The sequence below is a fragment of the Danio rerio genome, chromosome 21 (genome assembly GCF_052040795.2).
Source record: "Danio rerio strain M-AB ecotype USA chromosome 21, GRCz13ab, whole genome shotgun sequence".
NCBI lineage: Eukaryota > Metazoa > Chordata > Actinopteri > Cypriniformes > Danionidae > Danio > Danio rerio.
Genome location: NC_141041.1, coordinates 51,216,754 through 51,240,941, shown reverse-complemented (window position 1 = coordinate 51,240,941; position 24,188 = coordinate 51,216,754). Strand labels below are relative to the sequence as shown.

General features: G+C 48.9%; 6 protein-coding genes across 6 annotated transcripts in view; all 6 read right to left on the bottom strand.

The window, feature by feature from the left end:
• The window catches only part of ddx46 (DEAD (Asp-Glu-Ala-Asp) box polypeptide 46), an 800,847-nt gene that overhangs the window by 318,364 nt on the left and 458,295 nt on the right, over positions 1-24,188 (bottom strand). The gene's annotated exons all lie outside the window — the stretch shown is intronic.
• LOC147832052 (uncharacterized) lies at positions 3,608-4,658 on the bottom strand. The gene is made up of 4 exons (XM_087300413.1): positions 4,589-4,658; positions 4,354-4,472; positions 4,089-4,256; positions 3,608-3,847 (listed from the first exon to the last, which is right to left on the bottom strand). The coding sequence occupies exons 1-4, from the start codon at positions 4,656-4,658 to the stop codon at positions 3,623-3,625; spliced, it is 582 nt and encodes a 193-aa protein (XP_087156539.1). The 3' UTR covers positions 3,608-3,622.
• LOC141380040 (uncharacterized) lies at positions 4,746-5,793 on the bottom strand. Its single transcript, XM_087300412.1, has 4 exons — positions 5,724-5,793; positions 5,489-5,607; positions 5,227-5,394; positions 4,746-4,985 (listed from the first exon to the last, which is right to left on the bottom strand). Exons 1-4 carry the CDS (start codon positions 5,791-5,793, stop codon positions 4,761-4,763), a joined length of 582 nt encoding a protein of 193 aa, XP_087156538.1. The 3' UTR covers positions 4,746-4,760.
• Positions 5,872-6,928, bottom strand: LOC147832051 (uncharacterized). Its single transcript, XM_087300411.1, has 4 exons — positions 6,859-6,928; positions 6,624-6,742; positions 6,362-6,529; positions 5,872-6,120 (listed from the first exon to the last, which is right to left on the bottom strand). Exons 1-4 carry the CDS (start codon positions 6,926-6,928, stop codon positions 5,896-5,898), a joined length of 582 nt encoding a protein of 193 aa, XP_087156537.1. The 3' UTR covers positions 5,872-5,895.
• On the bottom strand, positions 7,016-8,063 carry LOC147832050 (uncharacterized). The gene is made up of 4 exons (XM_087300410.1): positions 7,994-8,063; positions 7,759-7,877; positions 7,497-7,664; positions 7,016-7,255 (listed from the first exon to the last, which is right to left on the bottom strand). The coding sequence occupies exons 1-4, from the start codon at positions 8,061-8,063 to the stop codon at positions 7,031-7,033; spliced, it is 582 nt and encodes a 193-aa protein (XP_087156536.1). The 3' UTR covers positions 7,016-7,030.
• On the bottom strand, positions 8,151-9,198 carry LOC147832049 (uncharacterized). Its single transcript, XM_087300409.1, has 4 exons — positions 9,129-9,198; positions 8,894-9,012; positions 8,632-8,799; positions 8,151-8,390 (listed from the first exon to the last, which is right to left on the bottom strand). Exons 1-4 carry the CDS (start codon positions 9,196-9,198, stop codon positions 8,166-8,168), a joined length of 582 nt encoding a protein of 193 aa, XP_087156535.1. The 3' UTR covers positions 8,151-8,165.

Below are 24,188 nucleotides of genomic sequence, written 5' to 3'. Positions count from 1 at the left end.
TTAGCCCACAAGACAAACAAGCGCTGAATATGCTGGACTTACCTGATGCCTGACTCTGCTTTAGGTAGCCCAACAGGACTGCGGTGAGCTCCTGCTGTCTCAGCGATGTCATCTGCTCAAAGTGGCTGCTCAGAGCCCCGACGCTAGATTGGATCAAAACACAGCAGAAGAAATCTAAGCATGACGCAGTTAACTGAAAACATTGCAGAGCTGGCTAGCATATGGAAAGCGTTACGTACATGATGTGGTATGCGTTGCAGTCGGTATATGATGTTACTGTCTGGAGCATCTCTGCAGTCAAGCTGGAAAGGACTGGACTCAGTTTCAGCGTGAACCAGGAAATCCAGTCGTAGCTCGTGAACTCGGCGAAATAAAGGCGGATGATTTGGAAGGTTCCATTCATCATGATGTCTCTCACCACAGGGCTGATGTTCAAAACCTAGAGGTGATGAAAAGCAAAGAGAAAAGCAAATGTTTCCATCACCGAGTACGCAACAGAAACTCTTGGGCTATGTTGGGCTACGGTCAGGGTCGGGTACTAAAATCATGGTCAAACAAAAGGAAAGGCAACATTCCCATTTCAGAGTACAACACAAAATGTCCCGGGCTATCTTGTTTTAACAATTTCCTAAACAAAGCGGAACAGCTGCGCGCTTGCCATCTCATGGATGGGAACGTACCTGCGAGGTCTGGGTGAGAACCGTCAAGAACTGGTCCACATCCTGGAAAGCATTGCTGCCGTCAAGACGCTCAAAGACCATGGTGATCAGATCTGCGTTGTTCAGCGCTCCAGATGTTAGGGTCAGCTGAGCAACTTGAGAGGCACTCAGAAGGTCCAGTGCCTGGAACTGCAGAAGGGAAAACAACAACAACAACGTCTGTAGAAACAACGTGCATGCTCAAAGCAGTCACCAGAACAACCAAGTGGCACGGTGGGCCCCTTACACTTCCAAATGCCTCGTTGAGTGCACGCAGGTCTTGGTAGTCCACGTAGACAGAGAATTTGCCAAAGCTCTCTTCAAGCCAAACACTGAGGCTGCTGGTGACGGACCCACAGGTTGAGCCTTCGACAGGGACGTGCAAAAGAGACTCGTTAGGACGGACGAAGATGCACAGACACCAAGTATTGATATTTTATTTAGCCCACAAGACAAACAAGCGCTGAATATGCTGGACCTACCTGATGCCTGACTCTGCTTTAGGTAGCCCAACAGGACTGCGGTGAGCTCCTGCTGTCTTAGCGATGTCATCTGCTCAAAGTGGCTGCTCAGAGCCCCGACGCTAGATTGGATCAAAACACGGCAGAAGAAATCTAAGCATGACGCAGTTAACTGAAAACATTGCAGAGCTGGCTAGCATATGGAAAGCGTTACGTACATGATGTGGTATGCGTTGCAGTCGGTATATGATGTTACTGTCTGGAGCATCTCTGCAGTCAAGCTGGAAAGGACTGGACTCAGTTTCAGCGTGAACCAGGAAATCCAGTCGTAGCTCGTGAACTCGGCGAAATAAAGGCGGATGATTTGGAAGGTTCCATTCATCATGATGTCTCTCACCACAGGGCTGATGTTCAAAACCTAGAGGTGATGAAAAGCAAAGAGAAAAGCAAATGTTTCCATCACCGAGTACGCAACAGAAACTCTTGGGCTATGTTGGGCTACAGTCAGGGTCGGGTACTAAAATCATGGTCAAACAAAAGGAAAGGCAACATTCCCATTTCAGAGTACAACACAAAATGTCCCGGGCTATCTTGTTTTAACAATTTTCTAAACAAAGCGGAACAGCTGCGCGCTTGCCATCTCATGGATGGGAACGTACCTGCGAGGTCTGGGTGAGAACCGTCAAGAACTGGTCCACATCCTGGAAAGCATTGCTGCCGTCAAGACGCTCAAAGACCATGGTGATCAGATCTGCGTTGTTCAGCGCTCCAGATGTTAGGGTCAGCTGAGCAACTTGAGAGGCACTCAGAAGGTCCAGTGCCTGGAACTGCAGAAGAGAAAACAACAACGTCTGTAGAAACAATGTGCATGCTCAAAGCAGTCACCAGAACAACCAAGTGGCACGGTGGGCCCCTTACACTTCCAAATGCCTCGTTGAGTGCACGCAGGTCTTGGTAGTCCACGTAGACAGAGAATTTGCCAAAGCTCTCTTCAAGCCAAACACTGAGGCTGCTGGTGTCGGACCCACAGGTTGAGCCTGCGACAGGGACGTGCAAAAGAGACTCGTTAGGACGGACGAAGATGCACAGACACCAAGAATTGATATTTTATTTAGCCCACAAGACAAACAAGCTCTGCCTATGCTGGACCTACCTGATGCCTGACTCTGCTTTTGGTAGCCCAACAGGACTGCGGTGAGCTCCTGCTGTCTTAGCGATGTCATCTGCTCAAAGTGGCTGCTCAGAGCCCCGACGCTAGATTGGATCAAAACACGGCAGAAGAAATCTAAGCATGACGCAGTTAACTGAAAACATTGCAGAGCTGGCTAGCATATGGAAAGCGTTACGTACATGATGTGGTATGCGTTGCAGTCGGTATATGATGTTACTGTCTGGAGCATCTCTGCAGTCAAGCTGGAAAGGACTGGACTCAGTTTCAGCGTGAACCAGGAAATCCAGTCGTAGCTCGTGAACTCGGCGAAATAAAGGCGGATGATTTGGAAGGTTCCATTCATCATGATGTCTCTCACCACAGGGCTGATGTTCAAAACCTAGAGGTGATGAAAAGCAAAGAGAAAAGCAAATGTTTCCATCACCGAGTACGCAACAGAAACTCTTGGGCTATGTTGGGCTACGGTCAGGGTCGGGTACTAAAATCATGGTCAAACAAAAGGAAAGGCAACATTCCCATTTCAGAGTACAACACAAAATGTCCCGGGCTATCTTGTTTTAACAATTTCCTAAACAAAGCGGAACAGCTGCGCGCTTGCCATCTCATGGATGGGAACGTACCTGCGAGGTCTGGGTGAGAACCGTCAAGAACTGGTCCACATCCTGGAAAGCATTGCTGCCGTCAAGACGCTCAAAGACCATGGTGATCAGATCTGCGTTGTTCAGCGCTCCAGATGTTAGGGTCAGCTGAGCAACTTGAGAGGCACTCAGAAGGTCCAGTGCCTGGAACTGCAGAAGGGAAAACAACAACAACAACGTCTGTAGAAACAACGTGCATGCTCAAAGCAGTCACCAGAACAACCAAGTGGCACGGTGGGCCCCTTACACTTCCAAATGCCTCGTTGAGTGCACGCAGGTCTTGGTAGTCCACGTAGACAGAGAATTTGCCAAAGCTCTCTTCAAGCCAAACACTGAGGCTGCTGGTGACGGACCCACAGGTTGAGCCTTCGACAGGGACGTGCAAAAGAGACTCGTTAGGACGGACGAAGATGCACAGACACCAAGTATTGATATTTTATTTAGCCCACAAGACAAACAAGCGCTGAATATGCTGGACCTACCTGATGCCTGACTCTGCTTTAGGTAGCCCAACAGGACTGCGGTGAGCTCCTGCTGTCTTAGCGATGTCATCTGCTCAAAGTGGCTGCTCAGAGCCCCGACGCTAGATTGGATCAAAACACGGCAGAAGAAATCTAAGCATGACGCAGTTAACTGAAAACATTGCAGAGCTGGCTAGCATATGGAAAGCGTTACGTACATGATGTGGTATGCGTTGCAGTCGGTATATGATGTTACTGTCTGGAGCATCTCTGCAGTCAAGCTGGAAAGGACTGGACTCAGTTTCAGCGTGAACCAGGAAATCCAGTCGTAGCTCGTGAACTCGGCGAAATAAAGGCGGATGATTTGGAAGGTTCCATTCATCATGATGTCTCTCACCACAGGGCTGATGTTCAAAACCTAGAGGTGATGAAAAGCAAAGAGAAAAGCAAATGTTTCCATCACCGAGTACGCAACAGAAACTCTTGGGCTATGTTGGGCTACGGTCAGGGTCGGGTACTAAAATCATGGTCAAACAAAAGGAAAGGCAACATTCCCATTTCAGAGTACAACACAAAATGTCCCGGGCTATCTTGTTTTAACAATTTCCTAAACAAAGCGGAACAGCTGCGCGCTTGCCATCTCATGGATGGGAACGTACCTGCGAGGTCTGGGTGAGAACCGTCAAGAACTGGTCCACATCCTGGAAAGCATTGCTGCCGTCAAGACGCTCAAAGACCATGGTGATCAGATCTGCGTTGTTCAGCGCTCCAGATGTTAGGGTCAGCTGAGCAACTTGAGAGGCACTCAGAAGGTCCAGTGCCTGGAACTGCAGAAGAGAAAAAAACAACAACAACGTCTGTAGAAACAACGTGCATGCTCAAAGCAGTCACCAGAACAACCAAGTGGCACGGTGGGCCCCTTACACTTCCAAATGCCTCGTTGAGTGCACGCAGGTCTTGGTAGTCCACGTAGACAGAGAATTTGCCAAAGCTCTCTTCAAGCCAAACACTGAGGCTGCTGGTGACGGACCCACAGGTTGAGCCTGCGACAGGGACGTGCAAAAGAGACTCGTTAGGACGGACGAAGATGCACAGACACCAAGAATTGATATTTTATTTAGCCCACAAGACAAACAAGCGCTGAATATGCTGGACTTACCTGATGCCTGACTCTGCTTTAGGTAGCCCAACAGGACTGCGGTGAGCTCCTGCTGTCTCAGCGATGTCATCTGCTCAAAGTGGCTGCTCAGAGCCCCGACGCTAGATTGGATCAAAACACGGCAGAAGAAATCTAAGCATGACGCAGTTAACTGAAAACATTGCAGAGCTGGCTAGCATATGGAAAGCGTTACGTACATGATGTGGTATGCGTTGCAGTCGGTATATGATGTTACTGTCTGGAGCATCTCTGCAGTCAAGCTGGAAAGGACTGGACTCAGTTTCAGCGTGAACCAGGAAATCCAGTCGTAGCTCGTGAACTCGGCGAAATAAAGGCGGATGATTTGGAAGGTTCCATTCATCATGATGTCTCTCACCACAGGGCTGATGTTCAAAACCTAGAGGTGATGAAAAGCAAAGAGAAAAGCAAATGTTTCCATCACCGAGTACGCAACAGAAACTCTTGGGCTATGTTGGGCTACGGTCAGGGTCGGGTAATAAAATCATGGTCAAACAAAAGGAAAGGCAACATTCCCATTTCAGAGTACAACACAAAATGTCCCGGGCTATCTTGTTTTAACAATTTTCTAAACAAAGCGGAACAGCTGCGCGCTTGCCATCTCATGGATGGGAACGTACCTGCGAGGTCTGGGTGAGAACCGTCAAGAACTGGTCCACATCCTGGAAAGCATTGCTGCCGTCAAGACGCTCAAAGACCATGGTGATCAGATCTGCGTTGTTCAGCGCTCCAGATGTTAGGGTCAGCTGAGCAACTTGAGAGGCACTCAGAAGGTCCAGTGCCTGGAACTGCAGAAGAGAAAACAACAACAACGTCTGTAGAAACAATGTGCATGCTCAAAGCAGTCACCAGAACAACCAAGTGGCACGGTGGGCCCCTTACACTTCCAAATGCCTCGTTGAGTGCACGCAGGTCTTGGTAGTCCACGTAGACAGAGAATTTGCCAAAGCTCTCTTCAAGCCAAACACTGAGGCTGCTGGTGACGGACCCACAGGTTGAGCCTGCGACAGGGACGTGCAAAAGAGACTCGTTAGGACGGACGAAGATGCACAGACACCAAGAATTGATATTTTATTTAGCCCACAAGACAAACAAGCGCTGAATATGCTGGACTTACCTGATGCCTGACTCTGCTTTAGGTAGCCCAACAGGACTGCGGTGAGCTCCTGCTGTCTCAGCGATGTCATCTGCTCAAAGTGGCTGCTCAGAGCCCCGACGCTAGATTGGATCAAAACACAGCAGAAGAAATCTAAGCATGACGCAGTTAACTGAAAACATTGCAGAGCTGGCTAGCATATGGAAAGCGTTACGTACATGATGTGGTATGCGTTGCAGTCGGTATATGATGTTACTGTCTGGAGCATCTCTGCAGTCAAGCTGGAAAGGACTGGACTCAGTTTCAGCGTGAACCAGGAAATCCAGTCGTAGCTCGTGAACTCGGCGAAATAAAGGCGGATGATTTGGAAGGTTCCATTCATCATGATGTCTCTCACCACAGGGCTGATGTTCAAAACCTAGAGGTGATGAAAAGCAAAGAGAAAAGCAAATGTTTCCATCACCGAGTACGCAACAGAAACTCTTGGGCTATGTTGGGCTACGGTCAGGGTCGGGTACTAAAATCATGGTCAAACAAAAGGAAAGGCAACATTCCCATTTCAGAGTACAACACAAAATGTCCCGGGCTATCTTGTTTTAACAATTTCCTAAACAAAGCGGAACAGCTGCGCGCTTGCCATCTCATGGATGGGAACGTACCTGCGAGGTCTGGGTGAGAACCGTCAAGAACTGGTCCAAATCCTGGAAAGCATTGCTGCCGTCAAGACGCTCAAAGACCATGGTGATCAGATCTGCGTTGTTCAGCGCTCCAGATGTTAGGGTCAGCTGAGCAACTTGAGAGGCACTCAGAAGGTCCAGTGCCTGGAACTGCAGAAGAGAAAACAACAACAACGTCTGTAGAAACAATGTGCATGCTCAAAGCAGTCACCAGAACAACCAAGTGGCACGGTGGGCCCCTTACACTTCCAAATGCCTCGTTGAGTGCACGCAGGTCTTGGTAGTCCACGTAGACAGAGAATTTGCCAAAGCTCTCTTCAAGCCAAACACTGAGGCTGCTGGTGTCGGACCCACAGGTTGAGCCTGCGACAGGGACGTGCAAAAGAGACTCGTTAGGACGGACGAAGATGCAAAGACACCAAGAATTGATATTTTATTTAGCCCACAAGACAAACAAGCTCTGCCTATGCTGGACCTACCTGATGCCTGACTCTGCTTTAGGTAGCCCAACAGGACTGCGGTGAGCTCCTGCTGTCTCAGCGATGTCATCTGCTCAAAGTGGCTGCTCAGAGCCCCGACGCTAGATTGGATCAAAACACGGCAGAAGAAATCTAAGCATGACGCAGTTAACTGAAAACATTGCAGAGCTGGCTAGCATATGGAAAGCGTTACGTACATGATGTGGTATGTGTTGCAGTCGGTATATGATGTTACTGTCTGGAGCATCTCTGCAGTCAAGCTGGAAAGGACTGGACTCAGTTTCAGCGTGAACCAGGAAATCCAGTCGTAGCTCGTGAACTCGGCGAAATAAAGGCGGATGATTTGGAAGGTTCCATTCATCATGATGTCTCTCACCACAGGGCTGATGTTCAAAACCTAGAGGTGATGAAAAGCAAAGAGAAAAGCAAATGTTTCCATCACCGAGTACGCAACAGAAACTCTTGGGCTATGTTGGGCTACGGTCAGGGTCGGGTACTAAAATCATGGTCAAACAAAAGGAAAGGCAACATTCCCATTTCAGAGTACAACACAAAATGTCCCGGGCTATCTTGTTTTAACAATTTCCTAAACAAAGCGGAACAGCTGCGCGCTTGCCATCTCATGGATGGGAACGTACCTGCGAGGTCTGGGTGAGAACCGTCAAGAACTGGTCCACATCCTGGAAAGCATTGCTGCCGTCAAGACGCTCAAAGACCATGGTGATCAGATCTGCGTTGTTCAGCGCTCCAGATGTTAGGGTCAGCTGAGCAACTTGAGAGGCACTCAGAAGGTCCAGTGCCTGGAACTGCAGAAGGGAAAACAACAACAACGTCTGTAGAAACAACGTGCATGCTCAAAGCAGTCACCAGAACAACCAAGTGGCACGGTGGGCCCCTTACACTTCCAAATGCCTCGTTGAGTGCACGCAGGTCTTGGTAGTCCACGTAGACAGAGAATTTGCCAAAGCTCTCTTCAAGCCAAACACTGAGGCTGCTGGTGACGGACCCACAGGTTGAGCCTTCGACAGGGACGTGCAAAAGAGACTCGTTAGGACGGACGAAGATGCACAGACACCAAGTATTGATATTTTATTTAGCCCACAAGACAAACAAGCGCTGAATATGCTGGACCTACCTGATGCCTGACTCTGCTTTAGGTAGCCCAACAGGACTGCGGTGAGCTCCTGCTGTCTTAGCGATGTCATCTGCTCAAAGTGGCTGCTCAGAGCCCCGACGCTAGATTGGATCAAAACACGGCAGAAGAAATCTAAGCATGACGCAGTTAACTGAAAACATTGCAGAGCTGGCTAGCATATGGAAAGCGTTACGTACATGATGTGGTATGCGTTGCAGTCGGTATATGATGTTACTGTCTGGAGCATCTCTGCAGTCAAGCTGGAAAGGACTGGACTCAGTTTCAGCGTGAACCAGGAAATCCAGTCGTAGCTCGTGAACTCGGCGAAATAAAGGCGGATGATTTGGAAGGTTCCATTCATCATGATGTCTCTCACCACAGGGCTGATGTTCAAAACCTAGAGGTGATGAAAAGCAAAGAGAAAAGCAAATGTTTCCATCACCGAGTACGCAACAGAAACTCTTGGGCTATGTTGGGCTACGGTCAGGGTCGGGTACTAAAATCATGGTCAAACAAAAGGAAAGGCAACATTCCCATTTCAGAGTACAACACAAAATGTCCCGGGCTATCTTGTTTTAACAATTTTCTAAACAAAGCGGAACAGCTGCGCGCTTGCCATCTCATGGTTGGGAACGTACCTGCGAGGTCTGGGTGAGAACCGTCAAGAACTGGTCCACATCCTGGAAAGCATTGCTGCCGTCAAGACGCTCAAAGACCATGGTGATCAGATCTGCGTTGTTCAGCGCTCCAGATGTTAGGGTCAGCTGAGCAACTTGAGAGGCACTCAGAAGGTCCAGTGCCTGGAACTGCAGAAGAGAAAACAACAACAACGTCTGTAGAAACAATGTGCATGCTCAAAGCAGTCACCAGAACAACCAAGTGGCACGGTGGGCCCCTTACACTTCCAAATGCCTCGTTGAGTGCACGCAGGTCTTGGTAGTCCACGTAGACAGAGAATTTGCCAAAGCTCTCTTCAAGCCAAACACTGAGGCTGCTGGTGTCGGACCCACAGGTTGAGCCTGCGACAGGGACGTGCAAAAGAGACTCGTTAGGACGGACGAAGATGCACAGACACCAAGAATTGATATTTTATTTAGCCCACAAGACAAACAAGCTCTGCCTATGCTGGACCTACCTGATGCCTGACTCTGCTTTTGGTAGCCCAACAGGACTGCGGTGAGCTCCTGCTGTCTTAGCGATGTCATCTGCTCAAAGTGGCTGCTCAGAGCCCCGACGCTAGATTGGATCAAAACACGGCAGAAGAAATCTAAGCATGACGCAGTTAACTGAAAACATTGCAGAGCTGGCTAGCATATGGAAAGCGTTACGTACATGATGTGGTATGCGTTGCAGTCGGTATATGATGTTACTGTCTGGAGCATCTCTGCAGTCAAGCTGGAAAGGACTGGACTCAGTTTCAGCGTGAACCAGGAAATCCAGTCGTAGCTCGTGAACTCGGCGAAATAAAGGCGGATGATTTGGAAGGTTCCATTCATCATGATGTCTCTCACCACAGGGCTGATGTTCAAAACCTAGAGGTGATGAAAAGCAAAGAGAAAAGCAAATGTTTCCATCACCGAGTACGCAACAGAAACTCTTGGGCTATGTTGGGCTACGGTCAGGGTCGGGTAATAAAATCATGGTCAAACAAAAGGAAAGGCAACATTCCCATTTCAGAGTACAACACAAAATGTCCCGGGCTATCTTGTTTTAACAATTTCCTAAACAAAGCGGAACAGCTGCGCGCTTGCCATCTCATGGATGGGAACGTACCTGCGAGGTCTGGGTGAGAACCGTCAAGAACTGGTCCACATCCTGGAAAGCATTGCTGCCGTCAAGACGCTCAAAGACCATGGTGATCAGATCTGCGTTGTTCAGCGCTCCAGATGTTAGGGTCAGCTGAGCAACTTGAGAGGCACTCAGAAGGTCCAGTGCCTGGAACTGCAGAAGAGAAAACAACAACAACGTCTGTAGAAACAATGTGCATGCTCAAAGCAGTCACCAGAACAACCAAGTGGCACGGTGGGCCCCTTACACTTCCAAATGCCTCGTTGAGTGCACGCAGGTCTTGGTAGTCCACGTAGACAGAGAATTTGCCAAAGCTCTCTTCAAGCCAAACACTGAGGCTGCTGGTGACGGACCCACAGGTTGAGCCTGCGACAGGGACGTGCAAAAGAGACTCGTTAGGACGGACGAAGATGCACAGACACCAAGAATTGATATTTTATTTAGCCCACAAGACAAACAAGCGCTGAATATGCTGGACTTACCTGATGCCTGACTCTGCTTTAGGTAGCCCAACAGGACTGCGGTGAGCTCCTGCTGTCTCAGCGATGTCATCTGCTCAAAGTGGCTGCTCAGAGCCCCGACGCTAGATTGGATCAAAACACAGCAGAAGAAATCTAAGCATGACGCAGTTAACTGAAAACATTGCAGAGCTGGCTAGCATATGGAAAGCGTTACGTACATGATGTGGTATGCGTTGCAGTCGGTATATGATGTTACTGTCTGGAGCATCTCTGCAGTCAAGCTGGAAAGGACTGGACTCAGTTTCAGCGTGAACCAGGAAATCCAGTCGTAGCTCGTGAACTCGGCGAAATAAAGGCGGATGATTTGGAAGGTTCCATTCATCATGATGTCTCTCACCACAGGGCTGATGTTCAAAACCTAGAGGTGATGAAAAGCAAAGAGAAAAGCAAATGTTTCCATCACCGAGTACGCAACAGAAACTCTTGGGCTATGTTGGGCTACGGTCAGGGTCGGGTACTAAAATCATGGTCAAACAAAAGGAAAGGCAACATTCCCATTTCAGAGTACAACACAAAATGTCCCGGGCTATCTTGTTTTAACAATTTCCTAAACAAAGCGGAACAGCTGCGCGCTTGCCATCTCATGGATGGGAACGTACCTGCGAGGTCTGGGTGAGAACCGTCAAGAACTGGTCCACATCCTGGAAAGCATTGCTGCCGTCAAGACGCTCAAAGACCATGGTGATCAGATCTGCGTTGTTCAGCGCTCCAGATGTTAGGGTCAGCTGAGCAACTTGAGAGGCACTCAGAAGGTCCAGTGCCTGGAACTGCAGAAGGGAAAACAACAACAACAACGTCTGTAGAAACAACGTGCATGCTCAAAGCAGTCACCAGAACAACCAAGTGGCACGGTGGGCCCCTTACACTTCCAAATGCCTCGTTGAGTGCACGCAGGTCTTGGTAGTCCACGTAGACAGAGAATTTGCCAAAGCTCTCTTCAAGCCAAACACTGAGGCTGCTGGTGACGGACCCACAGGTTGAGCCTTCGACAGGGACGTGCAAAAGAGACTCGTTAGGACGGACGAAGATGCACAGACACCAAGTATTGATATTTTATTTAGCCCACAAGACAAACAAGCGCTGAATATGCTGGACCTACCTGATGCCTGACTCTGCTTTAGGTAGCCCAACAGGACTGCGGTGAGCTCCTGCTGTCTTAGCGATGTCATCTGCTCAAAGTGGCTGCTCAGAGCCCCGACGCTAGATTGGATCAAAACACGGCAGAAGAAATCTAAGCATGACGCAGTTAACTGAAAACATTGCAGAGCTGGCTAGCATATGGAAAGCGTTACGTACATGATGTGGTATGCGTTGCAGTCGGTATATGATGTTACTGTCTGGAGCATCTCTGCAGTCAAGCTGGAAAGGACTGGACTCAGTTTCAGCGTGAACCAGGAAATCCAGTCGTAGCTCGTGAACTCGGCGAAATAAAGGCGGATGATTTGGAAGGTTCCATTCATCATGATGTCTCTCACCACAGGGCTGATGTTCAAAACCTAGAGGTGATGAAAAGCAAAGAGAAAAGCAAATGTTTCCATCACCGAGTACGCAACAGAAACTCTTGGGCTATGTTGGGCTACAGTCAGGGTCGGGTACTAAAATCATGGTCAAACAAAAGGAAAGGCAACATTCCCATTTCAGAGTACAACACAAAATGTCCCGGGCTATCTTGTTTTAACAATTTTCTAAACAAAGCGGAACAGCTGCGCGCTTGCCATCTCATGGATGGGAACGTACCTGCGAGGTCTGGGTGAGAACCGTCAAGAACTGGTCCACATCCTGGAAAGCATTGCTGCCGTCAAGACGCTCAAAGACCATGGTGATCAGATCTGCGTTGTTCAGCGCTCCAGATGTTAGGGTCAGCTGAGCAACTTGAGAGGCACTCAGAAGGTCCAGTGCCTGGAACTGCAGAAGAGAAAACAACAACGTCTGTAGAAACAATGTGCATGCTCAAAGCAGTCACCAGAACAACCAAGTGGCACGGTGGGCCCCTTACACTTCCAAATGCCTCGTTGAGTGCACGTAGGTCTTGGTAGTCCACGTAGACAGAGAATTTGCCAAAGCTCTCTTCAAGCCAAACACTGAGGCTGCTGGTGTCGGACCCACAGGTTGAGCCTGCGACAGGGACGTGCAAAAGAGACTCGTTAGGACGGACGAAGATGCACAGACACCAAGAATTGATATTTTATTTAGCCCACAAGACAAACAAGCTCTGCCTATGCTGGACCTACCTGATGCCTGACTCTGCTTTTGGTAGCCCAACAGGACTGCGGTGAGCTCCTGCTGTCTTAGCGATGTCATCTGCTCAAAGTGGCTGCTCAGAGCCCCGACGCTAGATTGGATCAAAACACGGCAGAAGAAATCTAAGCATGACGCAGTTAACTGAAAACATTGCAGAGCTGGCTAGCATATGGAAAGCGTTACGTACATGATGTGGTATGCGTTGCAGTCGGTATATGATGTTACTGTCTGGAGCATCTCTGCAGTCAAGCTGGAAAGGACTGGACTCAGTTTCAGCGTGAACCAGGAAATCCAGTCGTAGCTCGTGAACTCGGCGAAATAAAGGCGGATGATTTGGAAGGTTCCATTCATCATGATGTCTCTCACCACAGGGCTGATGTTCAAAACCTAGAGGTGATGAAAAGCAAAGAGAAAAGCAAATGTTTCCATCACCGAGTACGCAACAGAAACTCTTGGGCTATGTTGGGCTACGGTCAGGGTCGGGTACTAAAATCATGGTCAAACAAAAGGAAAGGCAACATTCCCATTTCAGAGTACAACACAAAATGTCCCGGGCTATCTTGTTTTAACAATTTCCTAAACAAAGCGGAACAGCTGCGCGCTTGCCATCTCATGGATGGGAACGTACCTGCGAGGTCTGGGTGAGAACCGTCAAGAACTGGTCCACATCCTGGAAAGCATTGCTGCCGTCAAGACGCTCAAAGACCATGGTGATCAGATCTGCGTTGTTCAGCGCTCCAGATGTTAGGGTCAGCTGAGCAACTTGAGAGGCACTCAGAAGGTCCAGTGCCTGGAACTGCAGAAGAGAAAACAACAACAACGTCTGTAGAAACAATGTGCATGCTCAAAGCAGTCACCAGAACAACCAAGTGGCACGGTGGGCCCCTTACACTTCCAAATGCCTCGTTGAGTGCACGCAGGTCTTGGTAGTCCACGTAGACAGAGAATTTGCCAAAGCTCTCTTCAAGCCAAACACTGAGGCTGCTGGTGTCGGACCCACAGGTTGAGCCTGCGACAGGGACGTGCAAAAGAGACTCGTTAGGACGGACGAAGATGCAAAGACACCAAGAATTGATATTTTATTTAGCCCACAAGACAAACAAGCTCTGCCTATGCTGGACCTACCTGATGCCTGACTCTGCTTTAGGTAGCCCAACAGGACTGCGGTGAGCTCCTGCTGTCTCAGCGATGTCATCTGCTCAAAGTGGCTGCTCAGAGCCCCGACGCTAGATTGGATCAAAACACGGCAGAAGAAATCTAAGCATGACGCAGTTAACTGAAAACATTGCAGAGCTGGCTAGCATATGGAAAGCGTTACGTACATGATGTGGTATGTGTTGCAGTCGGTATATGATGTTACTGTCTGGAGCATCTCTGCAGTCAAGCTGGAAAGGACTGGACTCAGTTTCAGCGTGAACCAGGAAATCCAGTCGTAGCTCGTGAACTCGGCGAAATAAAGGCGGATGATTTGGAAGGTTCCATTCATCATGATGTCTCTCACCACAGGGCTGATGTTCAAAACCTAGAGGTGATGAAAAGCAAAGAGAAAAGCAAATGTTTCCATCACCGAGTACGCAACAGAAACTCTTGGGCTATGTTGGGCTACGGTCAGGGTCGGGTACTAAAATCATGGTCAAACAAAAGGAAAGGCAACATTCCCATTTCAGAGTACAACACAAAATGTCCCGGGCTATCTTGTTTTAACAATTTCCTAAACAAAGCGGAACAGCTGCGCGCTTGCCATCTCATGGATGGGAACGTACCTGCGAGGTCTGGGTGAGAACCGTCAAGAACTGGTCCACATCCTGGAAAGCATTGCTGCCGTCAAGACGCTCAAAGACCATGGTGATCAGATCTGCGTTGTTCAGCGCTCCAGATGTTAGGGTCAGCTGAGCAACTTGAGAGGCACTCAGAAGGTCCAGTGCCTGGAACTGCAGAAGGGAAAACAACAACAACGTCTGTAGAAACAACGTGCATGCTCAAAGCAGTCACCAGAACAACCAAGTGGCACGGTGGGCCCCTTACACTTCCAAATGCCTCGTTGAGTGCACGCAGGTCTTGGTAGTCCACGTAGACAGAGAATTTGCCAAAGCTCTCTTCAAGCCAAACACTGAGGCTGCTGGTGACGGACCCACAGGTTGAGCCTTCGACAGGGACGTGCAAAAGAGACTCGTTAGGACGGACGAAGATGCACAGACACCAAGTATTGATATTTTATTTAGCCCACAAGACAAACAAGCGCTGAATATGCTGGACCTACCTGATGCCTGACTCTGCTTTAGGTAGCCCAACAGGACTGCGGTGAGCTCCTGCTGTCTTAGCGATGTCATCTGCTCAAAGTGGCTGCTCAGAGCCCCGACGCTAGATTGGATCAAAACACGGCAGAAGAAATCTAAGCATGACGCAGTTAACTGAAAACATTGCAGAGCTGGCTAGCATATGGAAAGCGTTACGTACATGATGTGGTATGCGTTGCAGTCGGTATATGATGTTACTGTCTGGAGCATCTCTGCAGTCAAGCTGGAAAGGACTGGACTCAGTTTCAGCGTGAACCAGGAAATCCAGTCGTAGCTCGTGAACTCGGCGAAATAAAGGCGGATGATTTGGAAGGTTCCATTCATCATGATGTCTCTCACCACAGGGCTGATGTTCAAAACCTAGAGGTGATGAAAAGCAAAGAGAAAAGCAAATGTTTCCATCACCGAGTACGCAACAGAAACTCTTGGGCTATGTTGGGCTACGGTCAGGGTCGGGTACTAAAATCATGGTCAAACAAAAGGAAAGGCAACATTCCCATTTCAGAGTACAACACAAAATGTCCCGGGCTATCTTGTTTTAACAATTTTCTAAACAAAGCGGAACAGCTGCGCGCTTGCCATCTCATGGTTGGGAACGTACCTGCGAGGTCTGGGTGAGAACCGTCAAGAACTGGTCCACATCCTGGAAAGCATTGCTGCCGTCAAGACGCTCAAAGACCATGGTGATCAGATCTGCGTTGTTCAGCGCTCCAGATGTTAGGGTCAGCTGAGCAACTTGAGAGGCACTCAGAAGGTCCAGTGCCTGGAACTGCAGAAGAGAAAACAACAACAACGTCTGTAGAAACAATGTGCATGCTCAAAGCAGTCACCAGAACAACCAAGTGGCACGGTGGGCCCCTTACACTTCCAAATGCCTCGTTGAGTGCACGCAGGTCTTGGTAGTCCACGTAGACAGAGAATTTGCCAAAGCTCTCTTCAAGCCAAACACTGAGGCTGCTGGTGTCGGACCCACAGGTTGAGCCTGCGACAGGGACGTGCAAAAGAGACTCGTTAGGACGGACGAAGATGCACAGACACCAAGAATTGATATTTTATTTAGCCCACAAGACAAACAAGCTCTGCCTATGCTGGACCTACCTGATGCCTGACTCTGCTTTTGGTAGCCCAACAGGACTGCGGTGAGCTCCTGCTGTCTTAGCGATGTCATCTGCTCAAAGTGGCTGCTCAGAGCCCCGACGCTAGATTGGATCAAAACACGGCAGAAGAAATCTAAGCATGACGCAGTTAACTGAAAACATTGCAGAGCTGGCTAGCATATGGAAAGCGTTACGTACATGATGTGGTATGCGTTGCAGTCGGTATATGATGTTACTGTCTGGAGCATCTCTGCAGTCAAGCTGGAAAGGACTGGACTCAGTTTCAGCGTGAACCAGGAAATCCAGTCGTAGCTCGTGAACTCGGCGAAATAAAGGCGGATGATTTGGAAGGTTCCATTCATCATGATGTCTCTCACCACAGGGCTGATGTTCAAAACCTAGAGGTGATGAAAAGCAAAGAGAAAAGCAAATGTTTCCATCACCGAGTACGCAACAGAAACTCTTGGGCTATGTTGGGCTACGGTCAGGGTCGGGTAATAAAATCATGGTCAAACAAAAGGAAAGGCAACATTCCCATTTCAGAGTACAACACAAAATGTCCCGGGCTATCTTGTTTTAACAATTTCCTAAACAAAGCGGAACAGCTGCGCGCTTGCCATCTCATGGATGGGAACGTACCTGCGAGGTCTGGGTGAGAACCGTCAAGAACTGGTCCACATCCTGGAAAGCATTGCTGCCGTCAAGACGCTCAAAGACCATGGTGATCAGATCTGCGTTGTTCAGCGCTCCAGATGTTAGGGTCAGCTGAGCAACTTGAGAGGCACTCAGAAGGTCCAGTGCCTGGAACTGCAGAAGAGAAAACAACAACAACGTCTGTAGAAACAATGTGCATGCTCAAAGCAGTCACCAGAACAACCAAGTGGCACGGTGGGCCCCTTACACTTCCAAATGCCTCGTTGAGTGCACGCAGGTCTTGGTAGTCCACGTAGACAGAGAATTTGCCAAAGCTCTCTTCAAGCCAAACACTGAGGCTGCTGGTGACGGACCCACAGGTTGAGCCTGCGACAGGGACGTGCAAAAGAGACTCGTTAGGACGGACGAAGATGCACAGACACCAAGAATTGATATTTTATTTAGCCCACAAGACAAACAAGCGCTGAATATGCTGGACTTACCTGATGCCTGACTCTGCTTTAGGTAGCCCAACAGGACTGCGGTGAGCTCCTGCTGTCTCAGCGATGTCATCTGCTCAAAGTGGCTGCTCAGAGCCCCGACGCTAGATTGGATCAAAACACAGCAGAAGAAATCTAAGCATGACGCAGTTAACTGAAAACATTGCAGAGCTGGCTAGCATATGGAAAGCGTTACGTACATGATGTGGTATGCGTTGCAGTCGGTATATGATGTTACTGTCTGGAGCATCTCTGCAGTCAAGCTGGAAAGGACTGGACTCAGTTTCAGCGTGAACCAGGAAATCCAGTCGTAGCTCGTGAACTCGGCGAAATAAAGGCGGATGATTTGGAAGGTTCCATTCATCATGATGTCTCTCACCACAGGGCTGATGTTCAAAACCTAGAGGTGATGAAAAGCAAAGAGAAAAGCAAATGTTTCCATCACCGAGTACGCAACAGAAACTCTTGGGCTATGTTGGGCTACGGTCAGGGTCGGGTACTAAAATCATGGTCAAACAAAAGGAAAGGCAACATTCCCATTTCAGAGTACAACACAAAATGTCCCGGGCTATCTTGTTTTAACAATTTCCTAAACAAAGCGGAACAGCTGCGCGCTTGCCATCTCATGGATGGGAACGTACCTGCGAGGTCTGGGTGAGAACCGTCAAGAACTGGTCCACATCCTGGAAAGCATTGCTGCCGTCAAGACGCTCAAAGACCATGGTGATCAGATCTGCGTTGTTCAGCGCTCCAGATGTTAGGGTCAGCTGAGCAACTTGAGAGGCACTCAGAAGGTCCAGTGCCTGGAACTGCAGAAGGGAAAACAACAACAACAACGTCTGTAGAAACAACGTGCATGCTCAAAGCAGTCACCAGAACAACCAAGTGGCACGGTGGGCCCCTTACACTTCCAAATGCCTCGTTGAGTGCACGCAGGTCTTGGTAGTCCACGTAGACAGAGAATTTGCCAAAGCTCTCTTCAAGCCAAACACTGAGGCTGCTGGTGACGGACCCACAGGTTGAGCCTTCGACAGGGACGTGCAAAAGAGACTCGTTAGGACGGACGAAGATGCACAGACACCAAGTATTGATATTTTATTTAGCCCACAAGACAAACAAGCGCTGAATATGCTGGACCTACCTGATGCCTGACTCTGCTTTAGGTAGCCCAACAGGACTGCGGTGAGCTCCTGCTGTCTTAGCGATGTCATCTGCTCAAAGTGGCTGCTCAGAGCCCCGACGCTAGATTGGATCAAAACACGGCAGAAGAAATCTAAGCATGACGCAGTTAACTGAAAACATTGCAGAGCTGGCTAGCATATGGAAAGCGTTACGTACATGATGTGGTATGCGTTGCAGTCGGTATATGATGTTACTGTCTGGAGCATCTCTGCAGTCAAGCTGGAAAGGACTGGACTCAGTTTCAGCGTGAACCAGGAAATCCAGTCGTAGCTCGTGAACTCGGCGAAATAAAGGCGGATGATTTGGAAGGTTCCATTCATCATGATGTCTCTCACCACAGGGCTGATGTTCAAAACCTAGAGGTGATGAAAAGCAAAGAGAAAAGCAAATGTTTCCATCACCGAGTACGCAACAGAAACTCTTGGGCTATGTTGGGCTACAGTCAGGGTCGGGTACTAAAATCATGGTCAAACAAAAGGAAAGGCAACATTCCCATTTCAGAGTACAACACAAAATGTCCCGGGCTATCTTGTTTTAACAATTTTCTAAACAAAGCGGAACAGCTGCGCGCTTGCCATCTCATGGATGGGAACGTACCTGCGAGGTCTGGGTGAGAACCGTCAAGAACTGGTCCACATCCTGGAAAGCATTGCTGCCGTCAAGACGCTCAAAGACCATGGTGATCAGATCTGCGTTGTTCAGCGCTCCAGATGTTAGGGTCAGCTGAGCAACTTGAGAGGCACTCAGAAGGTCCAGTGCCTGGAACTGCAGAAGAGAAAACAACAACGTCTGTAGAAACAATGTGCATGCTCAAAGCAGTCACCAGAACAACCAAGTGGCACGGTGGGCCCCTTACACTTCCAAATGCCTCGTTGAGTGCACGTAGGTCTTGGTAGTCCACGTAGACAGAGAATTTGCCAAAGCTCTCTTCAAGCCAAACACTGAGGCTGCTGGTGTCGGACCCACAGGTTGAGCCTGCGACAGGGACGTGCAAAAGAGACTCGTTAGGACGGACGAAGATGCACAGACACCAAGAATTGATATTTTATTTAGCCCACAAGACAAACAAGCTCTGCCTATGCTGGACCTACCTGATGCCTGACTCTGCTTTTGGTAGCCCAACAGGACTGCGGTGAGCTCCTGCTGTCTTAGCGATGTCATCTGCTCAAAGTGGCTGCTCAGAGCCCCGACGCTAGATTGGATCAAAACACGGCAGAAGAAATCTAAGCATGACGCAGTTAACTGAAAACATTGCAGAGCTGGCTAGCATATGGAAAGCGTTACGTACATGATGTGGTATGCGTTGCAGTCGGTATATGATGTTACTGTCTGGAGCATCTCTGCAGTCAAGCTGGAAAGGACTGGACTCAGTTTCAGCGTGAACCAGGAAATCCAGTCGTAGCTCGTGAACTCGGCGAAATAAAGGCGGATGATTTGGAAGGTTCCATTCATCATGATGTCTCTCACCACAGGGCTGATGTTCAAAACCTAGAGGTGATGAAAAGCAAAGAGAAAAGCAAATGTTTCCATCACCGAGTACGCAACAGAAACTCTTGGGCTATGTTGGGCTACGGTCAGGGTCGGGTACTAAAATCATGGTCAAACAAAAGGAAAGGCAACATTCCCATTTCAGAGTACAACACAAAATGTCCCGGGCTATCTTGTTTTAACAATTTCCTAAACAAAGCGGAACAGCTGCGCGCTTGCCATCTCATGGATGGGAACGTACCTGCGAGGTCTGGGTGAGAACCGTCAAGAACTGGTCCACATCCTGGAAAGCATTGCTGCCGTCAAGACGCTCAAAGACCATGGTGATCAGATCTGCGTTGTTCAGCGCTCCAGATGTTAGGGTCAGCTGAGCAACTTGAGAGGCACTCAGAAGGTCCAGTGCCTGGAACTGCAGAAGAGAAAACAACAACAACGTCTGTAGAAACAATGTGCATGCTCAAAGCAGTCACCAGAACAACCAAGTGGCACGGTGGGCCCCTTACACTTCCAAATGCCTCGTTGAGTGCACGCAGGTCTTGGTAGTCCACGTAGACAGAGAATTTGCCAAAGCTCTCTTCAAGCCAAACACTGAGGCTGCTGGTGACGGACCCACAGGTTGAGCCTGCGACAGGGACGTGCAAAAGAGACTCGTTAGGACGGACGAAGATGCACAGACACCAAGAATTGATATTTTATTTAGCCCACAAGACAAACAAGCGCTGAATATGCTGGACTTACCTGATGCCTGACTCTGCTTTAGGTAGCCCAACAGGACTGCGGTGAGCTCCTGCTGTCTCAGCGATGTCATCTGCTCAAAGTGGCTGCTCAGAGCCCCGACGCTAGATTGGATCAAAACACAGCAGAAGAAATCTAAGCATGACGCAGTTAACTGAAAACATTGCAGAGCTGGCTAGCATATGGAAAGCGTTACGTACATGATGTGGTATGCGTTGCAGTCGGTATATGATGTTACTGTCTGGAGCATCTCTGCAGTCAAGCTGGAAAGGACTGGACTCAGTTTCAGCGTGAACCAGGAAATCCAGTCGTAGCTCGTGAACTCGGCGAAATAAAGGCGGATGATTTGGAAGGTTCCATTCATCATGATGTCTCTCACCACAGGGCTGATGTTCAAAACCTAGAGGTGATGAAAAGCAAAGAGAAAAGCAAATGTTTCCATCACCGAGTACGCAACAGAAACTCTTGGGCTATGTTGGGCTACGGTCAGGGTCGGGTACTAAAATCATGGTCAAACAAAAGGAAAGGCAACATTCCCATTTCAGAGTACAACACAAAATGTCCCGGGCTATCTTGTTTTAACAATTTCCTAAACAAAGCGGAACAGCTGCGCGCTTGCCATCTCATGGATGGGAACGTACCTGCGAGGTCTGGGTGAGAACCGTCAAGAACTGGTCCACATCCTGGAAAGCATTGCTGCCGTCAAGACGCTCAAAGACCATGGTGATCAGATCTGCGTTGTTCAGCGCTCCAGATGTTAGGGTCAGCTGAGCAACTTGAGAGGCACTCAGAAGGTCCAGTGCCTGGAACTGCAGAAGGGAAAACAACAACAACAACGTCTGTAGAAACAACGTGCATGCTCAAAGCAGTCACCAGAACAACCAAGTGGCACGGTGGGCCCCTTACACTTCCAAATGCCTCGTTGAGTGCACGCAGGTCTTGGTAGTCCACGTAGACAGAGAATTTGCCAAAGCTCTCTTCAAGCCAAACACTGAGGCTGCTGGTGACGGACCCACAGGTTGAGCCTTCGACAGGGACGTGCAAAAGAGACTCGTTAGGACGGACGAAGATGCACAGACACCAAGTATTGATATTTTATTTAGCCCACAAGACAAACAAGCGCTGAATATGCTGGACCTACCTGATGCCTGACTCTGCTTTAGGTAGCCCAACAGGACTGCGGTGAGCTCCTGCTGTCTTAGCGATGTCATCTGCTCAAAGTGGCTGCTCAGAGCCCCGACGCTAGATTGGATCAAAACACGGCAGAAGAAATCTAAGCATGACGCAGTTAACTGAAAACATTGCAGAGCTGGCTAGCATATGGAAAGCGTTACGTACATGATGTGGTATGCGTTGCAGTCGGTATATGATGTTACTGTCTGGAGCATCTCTGCAGTCAAGCTGGAAAGGACTGGACTCAGTTTCAGCGTGAACCAGGAAATCCAGTCGTAGCTCGTGAACTCGGCGAAATAAAGGCGGATGATTTGGAAGGTTCCATTCATCATGATGTCTCTCACCACAGGGCTGATGTTCAAAACCTAGAGGTGATGAAAAGCAAAGAGAAAAGCAAATGTTTCCATCACCGAGTACGCAACAGAAACTCTTGGGCTATGTTGGGCTACAGTCAGGGTCGGGTACTAAAATCATGGTCAAACAAAAGGAAAGGCAACATTCCCATTTCAGAGTACAACACAAAATGTCCCGGGCTATCTTGTTTTAACAATTTTCTAAACAAAGCGGAACAGCTGCGCGCTTGCCATCTCATGGATGGGAACGTACCTGCGAGGTCTGGGTGAGAACCGTCAAGAACTGGTCCACATCCTGGAAAGCATTGCTGCCGTCAAGACGCTCAAAGACCATGGTGATCAGATCTGCGTTGTTCAGCGCTCCAGATGTTAGGGTCAGCTGAGCAACTTGAGAGGCACTCAGAAGGTCCAGTGCCTGGAACTGCAGAAGAGAAAACAACAACGTCTGTAGAAACAATGTGCATGCTCAAAGCAGTCACCAGAACAACCAAGTGGCACGGTGGGCCCCTTACACTTCCAAATGCCTCGTTGAGTGCACGTAGGTCTTGGTAGTCCACGTAGACAGAGAATTTGCCAAAGCTCTCTTCAAGCCAAACACTGAGGCTGCTGGTGTCGGACCCACAGGTTGAGCCTGCGACAGGGACGTGCAAAAGAGACTCGTTAGGACGGACGAAGATGCACAGACACCAAGAATTGATATTTTATTTAGCCCACAAGACAAACAAGCTCTGCCTATGCTGGACCTACCTGATGCCTGACTCTGCTTTTGGTAGCCCAACAGGACTGCGGTGAGCTCCTGCTGTCTTAGCGATGTCATCTGCTCAAAGTGGCTGCTCAGAGCCCCGACGCTAGATTGGATCAAAACACGGCAGAAGAAATCTAAGCATGACGCAGTTAACTGAAAACATTGCAGAGCTGGCTAGCATATGGAAAGCGTTACGTACATGATGTGGTATGCGTTGCAGTCGGTATATGATGTTACTGTCTGGAGCATCTCTGCAGTCAAGCTGGAAAGGACTGGACTCAGTTTCAGCGTGAACCAGGAAATCCAGTCGTAGCTCGTGAACTCGGCGAAATAAAGGCGGATGATTTGGAAGGTTCCATTCATCATGATGTCTCTCACCACAGGGCTGATGTTCAAAACCTAGAGGTGATGAAAAGCAAAGAGAAAAGCAAATGTTTCCATCACCGAGTACGCAACAGAAACTCTTGGGCTATGTTGGGCTACGGTCAGGGTCGGGTACTAAAATCATGGTCAAACAAAAGGAAAGGCAACATTCCCATTTCAGAGTACAACACAAAATGTCCCGGGCTATCTTGTTTTAACAATTTCCTAAACAAAGCGGAACAGCTGCGCGCTTGCCATCTCATGGATGGGAACGTACCTGCGAGGTCTGGGTGAGAACCGTCAAGAACTGGTCCACATCCTGGAAAGCATTGCTGCCGTCAAGACGCTCAAAGACCATGGTGATCAGATCTGCGTTGTTCAGCGCTCCAGATGTTAGGGTCAGCTGAGCAACTTGAGAGGCACTCAGAAGGTCCAGTGCCTGGAACTGCAGAAGGGAAAACAACAACAACAACGTCTGTAGAAACAACGTGCATGCTCAAAGCAGTCACCAGAACAACCAAGTGGCACGGTGGGCCCCTTACACTTCCAAATGCCTCGTTGAGTGCACGCAGGTCTTGGTAGTCCACGTAGACAGAGAATTTGCCAAAGCTCTCTTCAAGCCAAACACTGAGGCTGCTGGTGACGGACCCACAGGTTGAGCCTTCGACAGGGACGTGCAAAAGAGACTCGTTAGGACGGACGAAGATGCACAGACACCAAGTATTGATATTTTATTTAGCCCACAAGACAAACAAGCGCTGAATATGCTGGACCTACCTGATGCCTGACTCTGCTTTAGGTAGCCCAACAGGACTGCGGTGAGCTCCTGCTGTCTTAGCGATGTCATCTGCTCAAAGTGGCTGCTCAGAGCCCCGACGCTAGATTGGATCAAAACACGGCAGAAGAAATCTAAGCATGACGCAGTTAACTGAAAACATTGCAGAGCTGGCTAGCATATGGAAAGCGTTACGTACATGATGTGGTATGCGTTGCAGTCGGTATATGATGTTACTGTCTGGAGCATCTCTGCAGTCAAGCTGGAAAGGACTGGACTCAGTTTCAGCGTGAACCAGGAAATC

What these genes read in the sequence shown, in the direction of transcription:
- LOC141380040 (XM_087300412.1), bottom strand. Translation starts at nt 5,793, where the DNA reads ATGACATCGCTGAGACAGCAGGAGCTCACCGCAGTCCTGTTGGGCTAC. An exon ending in AAAGCAGAGTCAGGCATCAG is followed by an intron (nt 5,608 to 5,723) that starts GTAAGTCCAGCA and finishes TCCCTGTCGCAG; the next exon opens with GCTCAACCTGTGGGTCCGTC. An exon ending in TCAACGAGGCATTTGGAAGT is followed by an intron (nt 5,395 to 5,488) that starts GTAAGGGGCCCA and finishes TCTCTTCTGCAG; the next exon opens with TTCCAGGCACTGGACCTTCT.
- LOC147832050 (XM_087300410.1), bottom strand. Translation starts at nt 8,063, where the DNA reads ATGACATCGCTAAGACAGCAGGAGCTCACCGCAGTCCTGTTGGGCTAC. An exon ending in AAAGCAGAGTCAGGCATCAG is followed by an intron (nt 7,878 to 7,993) that starts GTAGGTCCAGCA and finishes TCCCTGTCGAAG; the next exon opens with GCTCAACCTGTGGGTCCGTC. An exon ending in TCAACGAGGCATTTGGAAGT is followed by an intron (nt 7,665 to 7,758) that starts GTAAGGGGCCCA and finishes TCCCTTCTGCAG; the next exon opens with TTCCAGGCACTGGACCTTCT.
- LOC147832051 (XM_087300411.1), bottom strand. Translation starts at nt 6,928, where the DNA reads ATGACATCGCTGAGACAGCAGGAGCTCACCGCAGTCCTGTTGGGCTAC. An exon ending in AAAGCAGAGTCAGGCATCAG is followed by an intron (nt 6,743 to 6,858) that starts GTAGGTCCAGCA and finishes TCCCTGTCGCAG; the next exon opens with GCTCAACCTGTGGGTCCGAC. An exon ending in TCAACGAGGCATTTGGAAGT is followed by an intron (nt 6,530 to 6,623) that starts GTAAGGGGCCCA and finishes TCTCTTCTGCAG; the next exon opens with TTCCAGGCACTGGACCTTCT.
- LOC147832049 (XM_087300409.1), bottom strand. Translation starts at nt 9,198, where the DNA reads ATGACATCGCTAAGACAGCAGGAGCTCACCGCAGTCCTGTTGGGCTAC. An exon ending in AAAGCAGAGTCAGGCATCAG is followed by an intron (nt 9,013 to 9,128) that starts GTAGGTCCAGCA and finishes TCCCTGTCGCAG; the next exon opens with GCTCAACCTGTGGGTCCGAC. An exon ending in TCAACGAGGCATTTGGAAGT is followed by an intron (nt 8,800 to 8,893) that starts GTAAGGGGCCCA and finishes TCTCTTCTGCAG; the next exon opens with TTCCAGGCACTGGACCTTCT.
- LOC147832052 (XM_087300413.1), bottom strand. Translation starts at nt 4,658, where the DNA reads ATGACATCGCTGAGACAGCAGGAGCTCACCGCAGTCCTGTTGGGCTAC. An exon ending in AAAGCAGAGTCAGGCATCAG is followed by an intron (nt 4,473 to 4,588) that starts GTAAGTCCAGCA and finishes TCCCTGTCGCAG; the next exon opens with GCTCAACCTGTGGGTCCGTC. An exon ending in TTCTCACCCAGACCTCGCAG is followed by an intron (nt 3,848 to 4,088) that starts GTACGTTCCCAT and finishes CATCACCTCTAG; the next exon opens with GTTTTGAACATCAGCCCTGT.